Source organism: Argentina anserina, chromosome 7 (genome assembly GCF_933775445.1).
Source record: "Argentina anserina chromosome 7, drPotAnse1.1, whole genome shotgun sequence".
Taxonomy (NCBI): Eukaryota; Viridiplantae; Streptophyta; class Magnoliopsida; order Rosales; family Rosaceae; genus Argentina; species Argentina anserina.
In genome coordinates, this window is record NC_065878.1 from 20,374,501 (window position 1) to 20,397,541 (window position 23,041).

At 37.1% G+C, this 23,041-nt stretch overlaps 2 protein-coding genes and 1 pseudogene across 2 annotated transcripts; 2 read left to right on the forward strand and 1 right to left on the reverse strand.

The window, feature by feature from the left end:
* The first annotated feature begins 1,940 nt into the window (after positions 1-1,940).
* Positions 1,941-4,636, forward strand: LOC126803266 (cation/H(+) antiporter 15-like). Its single transcript, XM_050531054.1, is given in 4 exon segments — positions 1,941-2,147; positions 2,391-2,478; positions 2,481-3,361; positions 3,437-4,636. Coding segments are annotated over 4 exon segments (2,376 nt in total).
* A 765-nt stretch (positions 4,637-5,401) lies between these two features.
* On the forward strand, positions 5,402-13,195 carry LOC126803768 (cation/H(+) antiporter 15-like; annotated as a pseudogene).
* Positions 13,196-17,299: 4,104 nt separating this feature from the next.
* On the reverse strand, positions 17,300-19,761 carry LOC126802100 (laccase-5-like). Its single transcript, XM_050529647.1, has 5 exons — positions 19,619-19,761; positions 19,362-19,513; positions 18,913-19,286; positions 17,850-18,812; positions 17,300-17,741 (listed from the first exon to the last, which is right to left on the reverse strand). Exons 1-5 carry the CDS (start codon positions 19,721-19,723, stop codon positions 17,611-17,613), a joined length of 1,725 nt encoding a protein of 574 aa, XP_050385604.1. The 5' UTR covers positions 19,724-19,761; the 3' UTR covers positions 17,300-17,610.
* Positions 19,762-23,041: the final 3,280 nt, after the last annotated feature.

Here is a 23,041-nt window from a genome sequence, read left to right on the forward strand (position 1 = left end):
CCATCTTACCATCCAAACTTAGAAAACAGTTAAGCTTACAGAGCCAAAATTATGCACCTACTATGAATACTATTTATAACATCATTATTTTAATGCATAGTAAGACTTAGAAAAATGAATAAAGTTTGCAACTAAGCCTCCTAAACACTATGACCGACTCAAAATTAAGCCATATTTTAGGTCATAAAGACCCAATGGAGCCAAAGCCATACCACACAACAAACGAGCCAAGAAGCTAACCAAGGCCCAGAAGCCAATCAAGCCAAGGCCCAACAAGCTCACTAATTCGACCAGCCAAAGTGTCGTCGACGTTGTCGCCTCCACCAACACCGCCCCTGATCTTCCAACCACCAAAGCACATCCACCAAAAAGAGGGAAATTAGTGTAATGCTCCAACCGAACACTACCCCCCGAACTCGTTATAATCCGTTAATCCCTTTAGTTTTAATTGATACGTTAAGAATGCCTAAACTCTCAATTACACCCACCGGCCGTAATTAACATACGAATATAGAGGTTAAAATGTTAACATGTATGAGAAAATTACCAATATCTCCACTACTATAACTAGAAGTGTGATTTTAGTATCAATAGTTTCACCAATAAACTAAAGTTCCCAAAATGTCCATTTATTATAAATGAATCATTCCATGAAAAAATATGTTATAAGGATTATTTGGTAACTATGCAGGAGATAACTTCCCACTATTTTTGGTTACAAAATAACTTTCCACTATCATTTAAACACTCCAATCGATAACAAAAACATAAAAACATAAAAAAATAAGATTGTAGGAAGAACATATTAATTGGGAATATCATTATGGATTTTTCACACATGCATCGCAAGGTCAAAATTCTAGTGTTATTAATTAGAAGCCCAATTTAATTACTTTTAAATCTTTACGTACTTTTGTAGTTTGTACGTAAACAACTTATATAGAGAGCTTCTATTCATATCTTTATAATATTGTACCTTATTACTTCAAAATTGAAACTTCCATGTATGATGTTGTCTCTGTTTGTGCATTTTCTTTTCCTTATATCTTTGTGAGCTTCTATTTATACCTCTAAAAATGACATTTTACCAATTTACTTTAATAAACAACTAAATGCTATATAGACCTCTCTAATTTTCTCAAAATGCTCATAGTCAATAAAACTAATATATCATGCTTGTCTTCTACCACGTACAATATTTTGCTGAGGTGTTATTTCACGCATTTTGACCTAATGTTACTTACTGAGTTATTGTCGACTATTTTTATGAATTCCATACGCAAAAGAAGTAAAGAATACGTACTAGCTAGTTCAGCACTTCAGCTTAACTGGTCATATCTTGCATGTTCATGCACCACGTTGCATTTTCAGAGCCGGAGAGCATGGCCAGATGGCCTTTTATTATGCTTTAGCCAACATACGTGTAATTTCAAAGAGTCATATTTGGGTATTCGTCTTCTTCTTTACTTTGTAGGCCAAAAATCAAATGAGGATGCGATGAGATGCTAAGATTTTGATATGACTAATGACTAATTTAGGGCATTAGGCGTCATTTTCTATTAACATGCATGCTTAATTAATTATGCGTGTTAATGAGCATAGCTAGCCTTCAATCTCTTTCCAATTTTCTTGTGGACTACGTTTCTCAGTTCTTTTCATATATAATAATAACCATACTTCCCACAACAACTTTTGCCGCTCATTTGAATCCAAACACCATCCCGAGCCCGATAAAACTATCAACCAGGGGCCTCCATATTCCACCGGAGGAGGCTTCATATATCTTGTTGGTAGTGAATTTCACAACAAAACCTCTGTTTGGATAATTCATAGGTTGAGATCATCATCAAACTATGAATTATCCCAACATTGGAATAATAACTGGGATCATTCAGCATCAAGATTATTGAATAATCAAGAAGTCTTTGAGAGGCACAAAAATGGCTGAAGACAGACCTGGAATATCGGTTCGCATATGTGTGCCATCAACTGCATTGTACTCCAAAGGGCTTTGGTTCAAAGAAAATCCTTTAGACCATCCATTACCTGCAACCCTAGCTCAAATTATAATTGTCGTTGTGACCTCCCGGCTACTTCATCTTCTTCTCAAGCCTATGGGACAGACCAAATTCACTTGCAATCTCCTGGTATGAACGCTTTTCTTACCTCGATGATTTTTAGGTTATATGTAGCCTTGTGTGAATATGATGATAGATTTCAAGGCCAAAACAATGAGGGCAACGTTAACATTGTCCTTTCCAGTCAACTATATGTTTTACGCATCAGTTTCAGCTTTTAGTCCAAAACATGAAACAAACTTATTATCAATATGATTTGTGAGATCAATTATCATTCTAAAGCAAGTGTTTTTGTTGTCCGGTCTTGTTCAGAGTGGCATTATCTTGGGGCCTTCTGTGTTTGGGCGCAACCATATTTTGAGCGAGAAGCTATTCGCTTCAAAAAATGCGTCGTTGTGGGCGCTATATACTCCTTGTTCATAACTGCAATAAAATTTGATGTCGGCACGGTTAAGAGAACAAAGCTTTCTCTGAAGATTGGTATTCCGGGGCTCATTTTCACCGTCGCGGTATCCTTGAGCCTCGGACTCACACTAGTTAGCTCCATTCCTGGAATCAAAGGAGGAGTGTTCCCCATTTTTCTGTTTTCCATTATTTCCTTCACTTTCTTCCCTGATGTAGTTCAGGCCTTGGATGAACTCAACCTTATGAACTCGGAATTGGGCCAAATCGCCATGTTCTCTGTTTTGCTCGCTGAGGTCGTGCAATGGTTGTTCTCAACAGTGCAAGACGTAGCTAGTAAAGATAATCCAAGCCACGGAGCTTTGACGGCCGCTTCCGTAGTGGGAATGGTTATTTTCATCGTTTATGCCTTACGCCCACTTATGGTACTAATTGTTAAGAACACACCAGCAGGACGAGAAGTAAAGGAGTGTTATATAGTAGCAATACTTCTTGGGGCGCTAGTTCTGGCGTTTATATCTGACGCTCTAGGTTGCTTCTTTCTCTTTGGTCCTCTAATTCTTGGGTTAGCCATACCAGACGGACCACCTCTGGGTTCAGCATTGATAGCCAAGAGTGAATTCTTGGTCTCCGAACTACTTCTACCCATGTTCTATTTTCGTACCGGCTTCAGGACGAACATACCTTTGATTAGCAACTGGAAGAGTTTTGCTACATTGCAGGCCATCATCGGTGCCTCATATGTCGCAAAGTTCGCCGGAGTTACCATAGCTGCATTATGCTGCAAAATTAGTCTCAGGAATAGTCTTTTGCTCGGCATGATGATCAATATCCGGGGTATTGTAGATATGGTCATTTTCTCTCGATGGAGGCACACTCAGGTACATACATATATTTACACCCTTGTTTCTTGACATATGTTTAGGTAGATTCCTACTGATGTTTATCTTCTGCAGCTTCTTGATGACCACGTTTATACTCAACTGGTGTTATCTGTGCTGATTTGGAACATGATTGCAACGGCAATTGTACATTTCACATACAGGCCTCACATAAGACTCGGGCCATCACTCAAAGGTCCGCGGATTAAAAGCATCCAGTCAATTCAAAGAAACTATCCTTTCGACATTCTTTGTTGTATCCACAATGAACAAACTATCCGCAACCTCACCTCCCTCCTAGAAGCCTCAAACCCAACAGAAGAGAGCCCCATTTGCGCCTACATTATCCAAGCAGTCGAGCTAGTGGGGCGTGCTGTACCTGTACTAATCCCTTATAAGAAGAGGAAAGAGGGGCACAAACTTGGCCGAATAAATTCACTCACATCTCATATGATGCAAGCCTTCATGAACTACTCGGAAAACTCGAGAGGACCTGTCTTGATTCAACCATTCACTATGATCGCTCCCTATAAATCAATGCATGAAACCGTTTGCCGTCTGGTGGATGACAATATCGTACCTTTTGTTGTCCTCCCATTTCATGAAAACCACCGGGTTATGGTTGACAGCAACGTGACTGCTGCAATACGCCAATTCAATAGCAATATGCTGGAGTATTCATCGTGTACAGTTGGAATACTCGTTGAAAGAGGGTTGCCTGGTCGGCTAGCCATATCCCATATCTCATACAATGTGGCTGCTTTTTTCATTGGTGGACCAGATGATCGTGAGGCTCTAGCTTTAGCAGCACGTATGTTAGGCAACCAGAATGTGGTTCTCACAGTATACAGGATTCTTATGGTGCAGAAAGAAAACGAGGGTAGCTGTGATGTAGAAGATGAGAATGAAGCTAGGTTGGATGAGTCGATGGTGGATGAATTTAAGCTAAGTAATATTGGGAATGACGGCTTGAATTGGCGAGATATCGAGGTTGAGGACACTATACAGCTTATGGATGCAATTACGAACTCGCAGGGGGATTACGATCTTGTCTTAGTTGGAAGGCGACATTCAAATAAGTGTTCATTGAGGGATGAGGAAATGTCAGAGTTCGTGCATTATCCGGAGCTGGGAATGATCGGGGACATGCTTGCTTCTACAGATTTCTGTGGTGGAATGGTGAATGTTTTAGTGCTGCAAGAAAGCAAGGAACTTAGTAGAAATTATGGATCATCTTTCCGTGCCGACTCCTCAAAACATTTAGCAGTCAAGTAGATTAAGGCCTAGTGGCCAAACATCTATAGCTTCATGTCTGTCCCGCACTCTTGTTGTGCAGATTTTAGGGAGATAGACGTAGCCAAAGCGATTTACGAGGAGTTAGTTTTGAATATGATGTGAAGAGCTAGCTGACCAGATGCTAGATTGTATATAGAAAACATGTAGCTTAGGAAAATCGTACTACAGTGTACGAATTTTGTACATGTTAATGATAATCTAAGTCTGGAATTTTCCACCAGTATTTTCAAAGTAGTATACAGTATGATACTACTCATTGCTATGCAGCTTGATCGGCTCCAAGTCATTTTTCTCATTTTCTAATCAGCACTATGCTTGGCGGCAAATGACCAAGAGAGATGCGTTTTATTTTGAAATGATAAACCAACTAAATATCCAGCCTTACCATCCCCATACCTGAGGTGGAAATATGAGAACCAACCTATTTCTTGACATTAAATGTATCTCTTGGTGAGGTTTAACCAATTTCACTTGTGCAGAACAACTGAAAACAGTTATAACAACTTAACTATACCAGTTATGTTGTAGTGCTCAACTATGCAACACGTCCTTCACTTGGACATTGATCTACAAACGTCTTTAACCACAACATAACTCTGATTCACATTAAACAGAACAGTTACCTGTTCCTGTTCCTGTTTTTGCCAACCTGATTTACCTGAACCATATCTTTCAGTTCAGAGCTTTAAAACGAGTATGTTGTGCTTGCCAATTCAATTCCATTTTTAAGTCAGGATTTGTATAATGGTTACAGTAAGCTATAACACAGAGTTCATGAACACCGATGAACATGGTCGAACATATTATTGTGATGGGAGCCGGCACAAAATTTCCAGAGGCATTTGGTTTGGTGATAATCCCTTGGAAAATCCCTATACTTTAACATTGCTCCAAGTCACACTAGTCGTGATGACCTCCCGGGTGCTCCAATATTTTCTCAAGCCTCTAGGATAAACGAAATTCATCTGCTATCTCCTGGTTAGGCCCAAGACCGGTTTCAAAATACTGATTTTTTCCCGAAACCGGAATCGGAAAAAAAAAAACGGTCCGGATCTAGCACCATTTGCTTTCGGAATTGAATCGAATCACAAATATTAGATCGGTTTCTGGATTTTTACGGTTCCAAAAGTTTACTGTAATATATATTCATCTCCAAGCCTTAAACAATAACCATATAATATACCAACTTTAAAAATGCGAATACAGAATGTCAACAACCTCTTTAGTACAATTACTCAATGATCAACAATTAACATACTCAATTATTTCAAAAAGAATTTAGAGAGAGAGAGAGAGAGAGTGAGAGAGTGCAAGCCTATGATACTTTGGATTTTAGGGAGTAACAAAATAATAAAGGACGTCATGGCATAAGACACAGAGAATAGTTTTTTTTTTAAGTTTATATAGTGATTAGTATGAGTCTGAGAAGTAAAAAAAATAAAGTGATGAAGGATGCGGCGACGAAAGATATATCTTTTAAGGATTTTTCTTATTTAGTTATGAATACTCGGTTCTAACGGTTCCAAAATCATTTTAAAAAATAGGAATCATAATCGAATCGAATCGGTTGTTTCGGTGCGATTCCTCTAGGGTTAGTAATTTATTTATTTTGAAATTGAATCGAATCGACCATTTTAGTGTGGTTCTGACGGTTCTAAACGGTTCTCGGGTCTAAAATCTCATACCTACTCCTGGTATATATATGCTTCCCCTACTTCTCATAATTCACATCATGTTTTTTTTTTTTGGAGAAATTTCTCATTATGCTTCTATCATATTTTTATACATATGCTATAAAGTAAAAAGCTTCCCTTAGAAAACTCAACATTTTGCTTGGTTTTATTGTTCTTAGGGCGGCATTCTCTTGGGGCCTTCTCTGATCGGACACAGCAAGGAAATCCGGGACAATATATATGGCAAAAAGGTACAATACCAGATGTTCGATACAATAGCTGAGATGGGCACATATATGCAATATTCCTAATGTCACTGAAATTCGACTTCGCGGTGCTCAAAAGAAATGCAAGAAGGTCATGGAAGATTGGTATATGAGGTTTCCTTTTTCCTACAGTAGTCACCTTTAACCTCATTTATCCAATTACTGGAATCGTTCCCAAGTTCCCGTGGTTGCAATTCATTTATCCAACAGATGAAAGCCCCATTTGCGCCTATGTTGTTCACACGGTTGATTTAGTTGGCCATTCTGTACCACAACTAACTCCTTACAAAAACAGAAATAAATTTAGGCAGATAGATAGAGCACCCACCAATCATATGATGCAAGCCTTTGAGAATTACTCAAACAGTTCAAGAGGACCAGTCGTAATTGAAGCCTACAATATGGTCGCCCCTTATACCACCATGCACGAGAATTTTATCCGTTTAGCTCTCGAGAATCTCGTACCTCTGATCATCGTCCCATTCCATGAAAACCACCAGTCTGTGGTTGGGCCCAGTATGACTGGCCCCATACGCCAATTCAACCTTATTGTACAAGAATTTTCCCCATGTACAATAGGAATACTGGTTGACAGAGGCTTGTGTTGTCGTCCTACAAAATCCAGTTTCTCCATCAATGTGGCTGTGTTTTTCATTGGCGGACCAGATGACTGTGAGGCATTAGCTTATGCATCACGCATGGCGGATAACTCAGACGTCTGCCTTACAGTGTTCAAGATTATCATGTGGATCACTAAAACAAAGAGTAATGAAGATGATTTATTTACAGATTTTAAGGTCGATGAGTCATTGATCAATGAGTTTAAGCTAAGGAATGCTGGGAATGATAGGTTGAATTGGCATGATACTGAGGTTGAAAACTGTGTTGAGGTTATGGATGTAATTAAGAATTCCCAGGGAATATATGACTTGGTGATGGTGGGGATGAAGAAATGACAGACTTCATCCAGAATCCAGAACTGGGAATGATAGGTGACGTGCTTGCTTCGCGGGATTTCTGTAATGGGATGGTGATGCAAGAAAGCAGGAAATTGAGTTATGGAGCTTATCATAATGAATCTATCGTCTGTACATGAATTGTATGTACTAGCTAGCTAGGGATTTTGAATCTATATATGCAGTAGAAGCAGATAGTGAGAGTAGGTATTTGGGAACTGTTTTCGTTGTAACTCCACATGAAGTGAAAGAAGTAAATTGAAATTTAGTGCATTATGTATTTTCATGTTTTCTTTTGCCGTAAAGATATTGTTTTCTTAGTATGTGTTATGCCTTCTCCTAGTTTGGTTCGGAGATTGTGAACTTTTCGGGTTTGAAATGAAACCTCTAAAGATCTAAATTTTCTTGTAGATAGTGACCAAGGGTACAGTTTTTTGTATTAAATCTTCTAAAATTCCAAAATATGAAGAGATAACATAGAAAGCAAGGCTCTTATATCAATATCAGATTTCAAACATAGACATGCATGTATCTATCAGTATAATCTCAAGTTGTTGCAACTATATATACGCAAATGAGTTAGACACAGAATACTATGTATGTGATGGAAATGGTAAATCTTACGACTTACCTGGATGGCAAGCTACACAAAATTCAATGACTTCCATGCATCCGTCCAAGTCTACAGCCATTGCATTTGGATCAAAAAGGTTAAATGTGCAGTACTCAAACCGCAACCAACTAGCTTGCTGCATGCTGTTTGTCATTCCTTTTTTAGAAACCACCCCAAGTTCGATTCACCCTCCTGGTTCACTCCGAGACCCTAATATCATCCGCATACCACAGTACTCTCACCACTTTCATGCTTTGCCCATTTTTCTTCCTCGAAATAATAACTTTCATTCAGACAAAACATCAAACACGTTATGAGCATGAATATCAACAAGCATCTTCTCGAGCATTTACTGTTGTAATTTCCTAATCAAATTAATTATAATGAAGACTGGATTAAATTATAATGGAATTAGAGAGAAAACAACCTGAGCATATGTAAAGATCACCACCTGGTGATATCTGGGTATGGACTATCTTCCAACGACTTTTGCTTCCCGCCATTCACCGGTGAGAATGACGACTATGACCTTTTGCTTCCCGCCATTTACCGCCCATAAGTTAAACATCTTCGTTATTTTTTTTAATACAGACCCAATTAAATATTACAAAACATTTAGCAAATATTTCAATTGTTTTTTCTTTCCAACTACTTACACAACTTTTACACACACTTGATCTTAAGCCAAAAGATATTCCATTATTTCCATATAATTTACCACCTGTAAATTTCATAAGCCAATTCTCATTTTCTTGTTACAACAACATATTTGCAATTGTATATTGTTTGGTATACAATTCTCAATTTCTTATCACAACACACTAACAACCGTTTATTATATTATTTATATCCAATCCTCTATTTCTCATTACAACACCAATAAACAACTGTATATTGTTTTTACATCTCAACTATATGGTTATTTCCTAACAACTTATGGAAAACCCCAGTTATTTTGTTCTATATTTTTACCTAAAGGCCTTCTTAATTATATATAAATGATTTTCATTTGTTCCAACATGAATGCTAATAGAAGTTCTGATGGTTCATTCACATAATACCATAAATGTATCGAAGCCGCTGCAGTGCTCAAATGATGTGATTTCAATGGATCTTCGCATCAATGGATTTCATATATATTGCAAGAAAAGGAACCCCATATGGGAATTTTCTTAGATACTACTCAGTATATGGTACATACATTTATAAATATGACTACAAATTTATCGTTATTGTGGTAAAATTAATAATTATTTAAGTAATTATAGCTTTATTATAGGTAATTACTTCACTTACAACATTTTACAAGTTTTTAAACAAATTGTTGTAATGATAGTAATTTTGTTGAATTATATATAAATTTATAAAAATTAATGTGATCATTTTATTGTAATTTAGTTCATGAAATTGTTATCAATGTATAAATTTTGTTCAATTGGTTGTAAATGGTTGTATGACATCCATATACCATACACGACCCATCCCAGATAATCAACCCACCCTATTAGTAAATTAAGATTATTTTTTCTGCTGGGGATTTCTTAATCCAATTCATCTAATGCTTGTTCTTTCGACTTGCAATACACATTGTCAATTTGCAGAATAGAGGTCGATTAACAGTGTCAGATATTGTATAGCTCGTGGGAGTTGAAGCAGCTCTAAAATTTAGGCTATATAAATAGTTACCACGGCGAGATCGATCATGAATATATGTTAACGGTTTAAATGAGCTTATAGCTCAATATTAGAAAATTATTGTAGACACGTGAAATTTAATGATGTAAATCATTTTCATTAAATGATTAAATCGACCAAGAACCCGATAAAATTGCACATATGACCCAAATGTTAACAAAGTTGGTGCGGATCCGAATAAAACTCGTATTAGCAAATAAATGGATGATCGTAATTGAAGCTACGTGATTCCGACTTAACTCAAAAATCGAATGTCATTGACGATTCGAAGTGGTAATCGGACATTTGATTAAATTAATAAATTCATTAACGGTTATAATTAAATCAATTATTATTTTTTATTTAGTTATGAGAATAACTAATTTTAAATTAATTAGAAATACATATTGATTTAATTATACAATTAAAGAAATTTATTATTTTAGTGTCATTAAAATATTCTACAAAATAGAAGTCTTGACACTATAAATACCACCTTCAATATGAAGAGAAGGTGAGCTGAGAAGAAAAGAGAAAATCACTTGAGCAAGATCATTATCGAGAAATCCTGAAATCTCCCAAGTCCACGAATAATCATCAAGCTACCAAATTGCTCGTTCGTCATCAAATCTAAATCCAAACCCAAGTCCACGAAGAATCATCAAGCTACCAAATCGCTCGTTCTTCATCAAATCCAAATCCAAACTCAAGTCCACGAAGAATCGTCAAGCTACCAAATCGCTCGTTCTTCATCAAATCCAAATCCAAACTCAAGTCCACGAAGAATCGTCAAGCTACCAAATCGCTCGTTCTTCATCAAACTCAAATTCTCAAGGTCAAATGCATGTCACCTTTGAGTCAAGTTACGTACGGAGATAGAATCAGAGGAGTTCACAAAGATTGTAACTTCGCACTTGATTATCAATAAATTATATTTTATTTGTACACGTATCTGCATTCTTATTTATTTTCATATTCTCGTTCTACAATTATATTGAAGCTTTTTTTAATATACTAATATATATATTGAGGCTTTGGTTGTTTCGAAAATGATAGATTTTAAGTAAGCTCGGAAAAGGGAAGGGAAACTACTTACTTACCATTTAGAGCAAGGTTAAGGAAATTGAATAAATCCACTCCTCAAGGAAGAATTTCAACTCCCTACATTAGTTACAGTTTATTTTTACATATATATTTTTATTATCACATTCTATGACAACATTACTAATTTGATGAGTACTTTGAGAGCATTTCTATGTTAAGATACAATACCATATATGAGACTGAAATGATCTATAATATTCAAGACTAATACAGCCACGCATTACAACAAACTTTAGCTAAATTCCGACTATCTATGTTTAACTATGGACTCAATTAATATGTTACAGCTTAATGAAGCTGTTAAATAAGCTGGCCGGAAGACTGTCCTTGTACTAATTTCACTTTGATCTACAAGGGCTCTTAGTTATTACCTCACAACGGTCAAAATCCATAGATGACTTTTCCAGTTATCACTGTCTTAATTTACTTAAACAACGCATGCTTCCTACTATATCTTCATGAGATTCCATTCAGTCCTGATTCCAATTGCAAAGACCAAAAAAAAAACAGTACTTTTGTTCTCCTACGAGGAATAAAAGTACTGGGATTACGAACAATTTAACGTTTAAGGTGTGTGATATTTGAGGATCTTCAGGTCTCATTCTTCTCCAGAAAGAAGAAGAGAAAAGGGATTGACGTTAACTTTGTCAAGTTCAAAAGGAGGTGAAAATCATGGCAAACTTGAGCAATATTGTCAACACCCAACACCTCTGTTCACTGCATCAGATCGGCTACGGTTCAAGATCCATTCGTCATGTTAACCCTCTAGAGTATATATCCGTATCCGCTAATGATGGTTCAAATCATTGTGATCGTTCTTACCTCCCAAGTGCTTTATATATATCTGAGGTCTCTGGGACAAAATAAATTCGTCTGCAATCTCCTGGTATGCTAACTCCTCCCAAGTGCTTAATATAGATTACGATCATTTACAACGTTTGATTAAATCTAGGGGTATTTAGTTTTACACCCATTTTTGACACATACTTTTAAAATAAATTCACATATTATTTAATTTTAATTTTCTCTCAAATATTGTCAATTAAGCTTATAAATTGTCTTTCGTTTTAACAAGAATTACATAGGTTGCCACTATTTAAATTTGACTAGTCAACTATAGTGAATTAAATTCTCTTTTAAATACCTAATTATAGATTGCACATTGACTCATTATTATTGCTAAAATTATAGAAATTCTGTTTGCAATTTTAATTTAAATTAAGGTAGATAATGAATGCAATACTTATATTTTGGTAATTTAAATTATAATCTTAAAGATAAGGCCAATTTTGCGGGCCGGTCCGGTTCATGATTTTGCCGGTCCGGTCTCAGTCTTTTAAATTTTCCTTACAAAAAAATCCCGAAGACCCGAAGATATACGTGTATGAATCTTATTTGGCTATATTTTGATTCTACAAGCTTATTATAGAGCCGATTGTAGCTGATCATAGGCTAAAAAATAAATCCTAAAACCCTAACTCTTTCGTACAGTTGCAACTCACAACCTAACTATAGAATCTCCTTTCGCAAATCGCAAGAGAAGAAGAAGAAGAACAATCTTAATTCGCAGAAGTGAAGGGTAAGAGAACGATGAGTTTCAATCTTTCATTGAATGGCGGAGCTGCGGAGTGCTGAGAACAACGAGAACACCATATTTCAAAACGACGAACAACTTTCCCAGATTCCTAATTTTCCGATAAGCTCTGTAATCCCAACTTTCCCAATTCTAGGTTAAATTGTGCAAGGATTCCAGATTTGCAGGCTCTGCGTAGATGCATAAATAACTTGCATACATCAATACAACATACCCTTTGACCTTGATGCCTTTGCCTTGATTCCCTTGAATGATTTTTTTCATCCTTTTGTAGGATTTATTGATTTGTATTGAATGGAGAATGATGGCAAATTCAGATAAAAACAGGAACAAAACCCGATCGAATTCTTGTCGGTCCGGTCCTTGACCGGTCCCAGGAAATTTGAGTGAAAAACCGGCCCGGAATTGGAGTGATCGGTCCGGTCCTAGTCCTGGAAAAAAAGAGGCCGGTTTGGGACCGGACCCAGCCCTACACGGAGTAATAGGAGACATCCTTGCTTCTGCGGGTACGGTGAACGTGTTGGTCATGCAAGAGAGTAGGGATTTAGGAATTGGAGCTTTCCGTTGCGACTCCTCCAAATCTTCGGAACTAAATCTATGTTTAATCACTTTAATGTGTAAAGAAACTATCAACGTAGTTTTGTTAATTAGAAATTAGCGGATTAGAATAGAACTGATTTTGGTAGCTAGTCATGAAGCTTTTGCCCTTAGCCTAGTTTATCTTCACAACTATAATTGGAGGCTCTAATTTGGTATTAACAACTTCACCAATAAATTGAAATTGTAACGACCCCAAAATTTCGAGTATAAAAACTCAAAATTTCAAAGTCGTTAAACACCAAACAATCTCGATGAAATCGAAATCATTTAAAATGCCACAGCGGATCATCTCTGAGTTCAAAATACAACTCAGTCAAACCGATTATTACAACCAAATTATAATTCAACATTATAACAAATGGAAATGTATAATCCTCACAACAACCTCACAAGATAGTCACACAAAATCCTCACATAAGCTGGAGATAAATAACTTCAAGTCCTCTGAGTGGTCCGTCAATTCCCGCTAATCCACACCTGCAGAGTTATCCACTACACCATCGAATTGGTGCACCGGGATTGTAACACAAACCCGGTAAGCTTTACAGCTCGTATGAGTAAAATGAAAATATATAACTCGCATATCAATATATACGAAAATTCACAAATCAAACAAATATAAATGCACTCATGAGTCAGTGGACGGCCCATCTGGTTGTCCCAAAGAAATATGAAATAAAACGCTCATGAGAAATTAAGTAACCCTTCTGGTTACCCAAATGCATTTATATTACGGGTACCAAGAACGCTGGTACACATCTGTTACCCCTCTCGTAATACACCGCCGACGTTGGATAGCCACCCGCTACCCAACATCCAAAACAATCTGAGTACCCATGAGAAGATAACCACCCGTTACCTCACATGCAGTACTAAGGCAGACAGACTAGAGCTCTATCTGTATCGTAACTTTCGCCCGGCCAAAGGCTAGGTTCCGACTTGCCAAACACGTACAATAATCTCACATCATATTGTACCAATAATCATGTCCGAAGACAAATCAACATTTTAACAATCTCAATGTTAAAATCACGTACAATAATCTCACATCATATTGTACCAAAAATCATGTCCGAAGACAAATCAACATTTTAACAAACTCAATGTTAAAATCACGTACAATAATCTCACATCATATTGTACAAATCAAAATCACATGCTCGATATTTAAATCTCGTCATCGAAATGACATAAATCACGATAAAATCATAACAGTATATTATATAGCAAACTATATATATATATGTACATATTTACCATTTATACAATATATATATATATAATCCATTATATCGTATACATGTCATATTTCATAAACACGTCTGAAGACAAAAACTCGTCCGAAGACAAAACTCGTCCGAAGACAAAACATTTTAACAAACTCATGTTAAAACCATATACAATAATCACACCTTATATTGTACAAAAATCACATCACATGCTCAACATTTAATTCTCGTCATTCGAAATTACCAATTCCAATGAATTCATAACAGTATATAATATAGCAAACTATATATATATGTACTTATTACCATTTATACGATATATACGTAATTCACTATATTGTATACGTGTCGTAATTCAATATTAAAAATTCTTGCAAAAATCTTGGAATCACCGCAAGGGTAGATTCGTAAATAAGTGAGATTTTACTCACCTTCTTTCCTGCGTGCAACTTCCACGACCCTGAAAGTAATTTCCTCACTCGTTTCGTCAGTCACCTAATAGCACGATAAATGCTTAGAAAATGATACTTAAAATATCAGGTGACGAGTTCAGCACAGCTAAATGTTGTTCAGAAAACACTGTTCACGGAACACTGTTCATGTTTACTAATCACTGTTTTTACTAAACCACTGTTCACATTTACTGTTTTACCAAAACAATGTTCAAAGTTACTGTTTTACCATGACCATGTTCACATTTACTGTTACAGATCACTATTCACAGTTACTGTTACAGATCACTATTCATGTGGAGTTACTATTCATAGTTACTATTCATTCGGCGTTACTGTTCACCGACCGCCACCAATCATCACCAAATTTCACCACCACAACCTAAACAACATTTCCAACAACTTCCTAGTTGACACCAAGGTCTAAATCCGAGTCTAAACAGTCTAAACAACGAAGAACATGAAATCGGCACTATTCACAAACCCTAGAAAATTGAAATTTTGATTCGGGTACTTACACTTCGATTTGGCTCGATTCCTTTTGTGGGAATGTTGCTGGGACTGAGACAAGCAAAACCCCCCAAGAATCTTGAGCCATGGTGGCCGGAGGAAGCGGCGCCGCCACAGCAGTAACTTCCGGCGTTTGTTACACCGTGTGTGGTTGTCGCCGGAGTGCAAGGCGTAGCCCAAAAGATGGAGCTCGTCGAGCCCGTCAGTTTGATAGGTGGCACGACATGAGGCGACGTCGGATGGTGGAGAAATCGGCCGGATAAGGTTTTTGGGTCGGGTGAACAGTACCCGAGCTCGGGTGAACAGTGCCCCGATCTGATTTTCTGATTTTTAATCTCCTCTCCTTCCTTTTATACTATTTCCAAAATCGGAAACGAACTTCCGACGTTAATAACTTTTGCATCCGACGTCCGATTCGAACGCATGACGTGTCCACGAATTCGTATCGATGAGCTCTACGACTTTTGCGAAGGAAGTTTTTGCAACCGAGCGACGGAATAAAAGTCGATCTATACGTTGCGGTAACGTTACGTTTTCTAATTAAACGATCCGAGAACGTTTCCGTTTTTGTTTTGAAATGTCGCAAACCTCCAATTGTCGTCTTAAATTAATTTCACAAGTTTAACACTTAAAAATACTCGACATTTAGTTTCTAAAAATTCGGGTTATTACAGAAATTTCAATAACGCCTATAAAATATAAATTTATAAATTAGAACATAATAGATTAAGGATGGTTATACGGTAAAAACGTAACAAGTGGAAAATAAATTAAATTAAATTAAATTAAATAAGGGGAGATAATTTTAGAAAAGAAACCACTATTTGAGTAATGGGAAGTTAAAAATTCTAAATCATGTTGATAAACCAACTACATTATTTGTTTAAAAATAATTGTGTAAAGTCCGTGGAAATATACACGGGTACATGTTAATTTGGAGAAAATAAATCGGAATTTAACGGGTTTCAATTTTCACTTCTTCCCAGTAATTTTGTCTAACTGCATGCAGTATATTTACCCGACCAATTAACACTCACTCATGTTTTGGAGTATTTAATGATCTGATCTTATTCGTACACTTCAAAAGGTCAAGTTTTATCTTGATGCATGTAGGTTGAATTTTCAGAGTTTAGACTATACGTACGTACCTTAACAAATGTTCTCGAGAAAAATTACTCTCACGTATATACGTAAGCAGAGCATTGGGGATGCTAGCTTGCTTGTATCACAAGCCACAGCGTCAATGGGGTTTTGCCAACCACACCGTCAAAAATTGTATATTGGAAATATTACCCCCTCACATTATTAACTTGGCTAGGACGACGAGCATATTGAAGAGGAGCTGGATGCGTTGTTGCTGGAGGAGTTGGTTCTATTTTTTTTTTTGGTTACAAACAAGGTCTAAAAGACCCAAACAAACAGAAACAAGAGACTAACTATTAGAGTAAGAGCTGATCTTCCTAAAAGTTGGTTGTATTTTGAAATAGCATATCATCATCTGATATAAAAGTATAGCAACTTTTTGGTTCAACGTATTGATATTTTTATTCCAAGACACTGGCACGTTTAGTTGAAAACATTAATTAATGTAAAGCTTGGTCAAATAAATGATGCTTATAGTTCCAGATACTATTTTCTTGATTAGTTATTTGCTGCCTTATTAGTGGTAGCAAGAGTCTAGGTTGGTCAGAAATTTGTAAGGCTAAATAAGTTAATTAGAAATTGCTGACTCAAGTGTCTAAATTAAATTTCATATTGAATTACCCGGGTTTACTTGTAGCTTGCTTTTCTTTCTACCCAGATCATTGTTATTCTTTCTTTGGTTGTATCCACATTTACCTAACTAATCTTCGAGTTCTTGCGTATATAACCAATTAATAAATGAGAGATGGTTGTATGAAGACTTGACATTATGATTATAAGACGCGCTATTTCATTTCTACCCACTTCTTTAAGGAACAGAGTAACAACAAAAGAGAACATTTGTATAATCTATTCAGTGTTTATCAATACTTTCTTAGTGGAAACACAAATGCTGAAAGTCGATGAAAAATATGGGCCGCCCTGTGGATAGATCGTATAATGCACGGTTTTGGAATCCCAGCACTATATATTTTCTCCAATCCCATTTCAAGTATCAAAAAGAACAGAACACAAACTAGACCCCAAAATGCAGGGGATTAAACAACAACGTACATAATTGTAACTAGAACAATATATTAAGGAAAAACTGAGAACCCTGTAATTAGGTTTTCAACAAGATGATTCGTTGGTCTAGGTACTTAACACACGGGAAGATCCGCCGGTGGAGGTTCAATCGACTGGAGCTCTCCGACTCCGTTATCCACCAAGAAAACCATAGCCAAACCCCAGTTGATGTGAACATCCAAATGACAATGCATAATCCAAGCACCTATTTACATAAACATAACCACAAACATGTGTTGGTAAATAACTATATATATGCATCAAATCTTTGATTATATTATGCATGTGAGATAAAATCATAGTTGGGTTTTACCTGGATTGTCAGCCACGAATCTTATGACGGCCCAACCATTCGCTGGTACTGCAACTGTGTTCCTCAGAGGAGGATCAATCAGGTTGAACTTTTGAGTGTCAGTCTGGGCATTGAAATTTCCAAACCCTTCGGCTAAGATATAGAAATCGTATCCGTGGAGATGGATGGGGTGGTTTTCGGGTGTGACAATACTAGTGCCTTGCAGTACAACCTGGACTCTTGATCCATATTTCAACCTGTAGCCCTTGGTCCCAGAGCTGGGCTGCCAGATTGATCTGCTCACGTTGCCGGTGTAGTCAAACTGCAGCGGTGGGTTTGCCGGGAAATCATAAGTGACGACTCCGGGGATGTTCTGCTGGTAAGCTTGAAGGATGGAGATGTTGTTTGGTAGCACAAAAGAGATATTGTTCGTGCTGGCGGTGAAGCGCGTGCCGTTAGGGCCCTGGCACCTACTGGAGGGGAAGTTTTTGGGGCAGTTGTTGAGTCCGAGGCCCACGGTGAAGAAGAGGTTCTCGTCGATGTCGGTGGGGACTTCGACTTTTCTAGGGCTACGGAAACTGGTGGTGAAGGCGGTGGCGGTGTTTGTGTCGTTGAAAGCAGGGAGTGCGGGCATGACGGGTTTAGTTGATGGGCCGTTTTTGCAGTTGCTGCATGGGGCAGACTTGTACTCAAGAATGGCGGTGGTGGTGGTGTTGTCGAACTGTGCATTTTGCGCACTGAAATAAGCACGCGCAGCCATGTAATACCGGGAAGGTGGCTGGTCGCCGGTGATTAACACGTCGGTGGTTTGGCCCGGGCCTAGCATGAGGGTGGTGGTGGTGAACGGCTTGGTGTACGAGGCATCTGCACCCACAACGGTGAGTTTATGGTTGGCCACGGTGAAGAATAGTTCTTGGTTAAGGGCGGAGTTGACGACTCGGATGAGGTTGGTCTCGCCGGAGGCTATTGGAACTATCACTGTGTCTGCATATATAACAAAGGAGCGTTACATGAATCACTGTTTTATGTACCAAATACAAGAATTTATTTCTTAAAAATAATTATTCAGTGACTCGAAAGAAACCTTTGCTCGAGCACTTGTAAAGATCACCAGGTTGACCATTGATGGTGTATGCATCAGAAACATTAGGAGCACCTCCGGTCCGAGTCGACTGCCTGAGCACGTCGATGGGGTTTGCGTCCCACCACTCACCAAGAAGAAGAGTTGTCTCGCGCTTTGGTTTAGTGAAGGGATACGAGTCTCCTTCTTTAGGATGGATAATAAGGGCTCCATAAACAGTGGCTCTAAGCCAGGAGCTGTGAGCATGCCACCATAGCGTACCTTCTTGACCTTGAATCGTAAACCGATAAGTGTAGCTCGCTCCAGGCCTAATCGGACACTGTGTTACGAATTCCGGCCCATCAGCCCATCCGGTTCTCATTTGACGAATTCCATGCCTGAAATTGCACACCTCGCGTTAGGATCTGATCATAACGCATGCATGTGTACTTATAGTTACCATGGTAACTTACCAGTGTATAGTCACGTTGTATCGAGCTTTGTTGGTCACCTTGACGACAAGAGTGTCGCCATTGTTAACTTCTAAGGTTGGCCCGGGGAATTGTCCGTTCACGGTGATGCTATTGTGGGTCTTGCACAGCCTCTTCACTGGTGTTGCTTGAATCTATATCATCGATTTTTTTTTCATCATCAAAATGATCAGTAAACAAAATGAACTAAACTAAATGCACTTACAAAATATAGAATATAATGAAGTGAGTAAACTTACAACAAATTCATGGTGGTGGGTTTTGGGTTCTGCCGAGGACATTGTCGATGAAGCCAAGAGAAGGCAAAGGCCTAAAAGGAAGATGGAGCTGTTGAGTACCCCCATTGCTGGTCGATAATCTGTGTTAGCTCTTGGAGCTTGGACTTTTGAATCTGAAAATGTTGAGTGACGAAATGATAGGGGGAGTGAGGCTTTTATAGAAAAAGTTTGAGAAGTGACAATGCTGTTTGAGGTTGGCAGATTAGGTTTTGATCGACACTTTGTTCAACCTATTGAAGCAGTAGTTGCACCCACTGGCCTAATATTTCCAGAGTGAATTATTTCTTCAATAATCAAATGCTTCATTTTCAAGTCATAAATAATGTCCACAAAGTATTAACGCGGGGTATATAGCCAGGGAAGTCCCACTAATAATTAGGTTTAAAATCTATGAGAATCTTTGTTTAAAAAAATAATTGGTTATTTCACTATGTGTCATCCGGTCTACAAGAACATATATAAGGTCTTTCCAAAAGAGAGTCGAATCCCACTTTTCAACATGTGAAGACAATCGTGATGCTCCCAAGAACTAAAAGGCGGGACACCCGTAAATAATATTAGTCAAACCTATTAATCAATTTTTATCTGTTACGTACAATAGAGCCCAGCTGAGACTATTTAGAACCCTAATCATTATTACAATACTATTGAAAATGGTTTCTTATTCAAAATATTACTAGGCCATACATGTAAATATTTCAGTTATCACTCGCTACCTATACACACGTAGATTAGATTTCTTTCTCAATTTTCTTTTCTTGGAAGTGAAATATATAAAAATCATACACGAATGAATTCATCCAGCTTGATCGATCATATCATTTTCTTTGTAATTATGGTGGAAATCGAAATTTGAGAGAACATTAGTCCTTAGGTGATCAGGAAGTGGGAATGTCTGCGTAACATATTTTGAAGATTAAGACCTCAAGCATAAACAGGATCTTGTATAACAATATAACGTCAAAATCAAACTACTTACTATTATATATTTAAAGACCCCACGGCATTGTCTCGATTCAACGAAGAGTATATAGTTGAGTTTGGTAGACAAGTCACAAGTGTTTGATGGTGGAGTGCAAGAGATTTCTGGGTTTCTAATTGATGTTAATTGTGGGCCAAGCTAGTTCAAATCAATTAGTTGCCCTTTGAAAGGTAATTAAAGTGATGTTGATGAAGTCATCCCATGTTAATTAGGTGGTATATTTGTTGCATGCATTACAATGAAGATTTGATTGAGTCTAACAGCAATTCTGTTAGAGAGAAAATAGCAGATAAAAGTGCTGATGAGTTCATTTATGGTAACAATCCCTTATGAAAGGTAAACTGTCATATACATGTAAATAGTAATGTCTTTGTTTCTTTAGTTCAAAGACTCTGGCTAGTAGCTAGCTAGCTAGTTAGTTAAAGATAAAATAACCAATTACTAGCAATAATTACATAGCTAGCTAGTAATGTATATCTAGTTTTGACTTATGAAGCAAATTAGTTAGGGTCAGTTCATAAAAGCTATGGAAGGATTGACATACCCTGGAACTACTAGGAATCTAGGATTATACCCTATAACGATGGAGTTAAAAGACAAATGATAAGTTATATATATTTTCCAAGGACCAAATTCCTTCAATTATTACATGAACTCCGGTGATTGATATCCTAACAAAAGTACTGCATGTGTTAATTTAGCATAAAATTCTTTAATTTAATTTGATAGAGATGAAGAAGATTTGAACTTAATTATAAGCTCATATATATCCAGTATTATCAAGACATGCACCATGACTTGTTAATTTACTTTGATTGCTAAGCGTTCTAGTTTAGTGCTTCAATTATAGGCACTAATTAAATTGCCTCGTAACCAGCTAGTAAGTTAATTAGTGGTGAGCTATATACTTATAATTAAACTAATCTATTGTTACATATAAGAAATTGGAAACTTGAAGATTTTTTTTTCGTACGGTCGTTCCAATCAATTATATTACATGCATGCTATATATGTTAATTTTCAATTAAACAATCAATTATATTGTATAAGAAATTTCGTCGGATAATGATTACATTTGATCGGATCATGCGTTCAAATTATAGTGACAAAACACAAGAAATTATTAAAGCTAACTAAGAGAAAACGAAGCAAAGAACAGCTAGCCGTTAGTACTCGATCTCTTAATTAGAATATAAGCATTTCTTTGATGTGAACTTAGGCTTTAGATAGGTGAACAAGATTGCTTAACTAATTCATACGACCAATTGACACATTCGATTGGTAGAGTTTGTTATTGACTTTTCATAATTTTGACAAAGATAATAAGAAAGTAGTTTAGAAGAGAATTAGTCGTTATGAGTAAGCTGCTTTTTGAAAGAAAAACAAGAGGAAACAATTTGATCGAGTAGCAAGTCAGTACGTTCATCGTCGAACTTTCCTGGGATCTGGATTTTCATTAAACTGATCTTATTTCTTTCTGCCATTTTTCTTGGGGTTTCGTTTTTCATGGGTAGTTGTGGGTGGTTGCCAAGTCACGTACCTTTCTAATTGTATCAAACACAATTCGATTGTAGTCATATATAAATTTTATGTTGCTTGCTTATGCTAGCTGTAACTAGCTCATAATAGTATTCATATGGTCTAAATCACGCCTAAATCACCAGAAAAATACATATAAGCCTAGTTAGGAAACTCTTAATATGGAGCCTATACGTACGGTAGATGTCTCATTGTACAAAATCTAGATTTTCATGAACACGCATTAATGCATTATACATAAAATGGACATTGCAAACATTATTTTTCTTCTTCTTCTTCTGGATTTGAGAAGGCAAACATTCATTCATAAGACTATGTGAAAAGTCCATATCGTAGGTGATGTATTCGTGGTCTATGTTACGTACACATTATCTTAGTTACTAAGTCTTTGATCAGTTATCACATATATTATGACTGCACAACTATATGTATAGTTCAACGCCTCAACCTCAGGGCAAGTACGAAAATTTATATATGTCTTCATTAATATAAATCATCATAACTACCGTATAGGCTAGGTCAATCTACAAGATGCCAAGAATTATTCTTTGTGGCCTTGTGGTTTGTCTGGGTCTCTGGGATGCTAGAAACAAGATCTTGTGGCAGTAGGGTGGCTGGAATCCGGTGTTTTGTGCTTAAGTATCTTGCGAAGTATCAGAAGTGTCATATCACCTAGTGGACAACTGAAGATCAATATCGACGGGGCGTTTTGACTACTCAAGGTGTGGGAGCTGCGGCAATAGCTAAACCTGTTCTACAAGGCCACTCTGCGTTATTCATGGAAGTGAAAAATGGCTGTTTAATTACTTGGCATACACCAAGGATGGACTGATATTGTGATTGAAAACGACTGTATCCGGATA

Bases quoted from the DNA above. Each gene is read 5' to 3' on its own strand.
- LOC126802100 (XM_050529647.1), bottom strand. From the start codon at position 19,723: ATGGGGGTACTCAACAGCTCCATCTTCCTTTTAGGCCTTTGCCTTCTC. The intron at 19,287-19,361 runs GTAAGTTACCAT...GTGCAATTTCAG, and splicing joins TACAACGTGACTATACACTG to GCATGGAATTCGTCAAATGA. The intron at 17,742-17,849 runs GTAAAACCCAAC...TTATGTAAATAG, and splicing joins ATTCGTGGCTGACAATCCAG to GTGCTTGGATTATGCATTGT.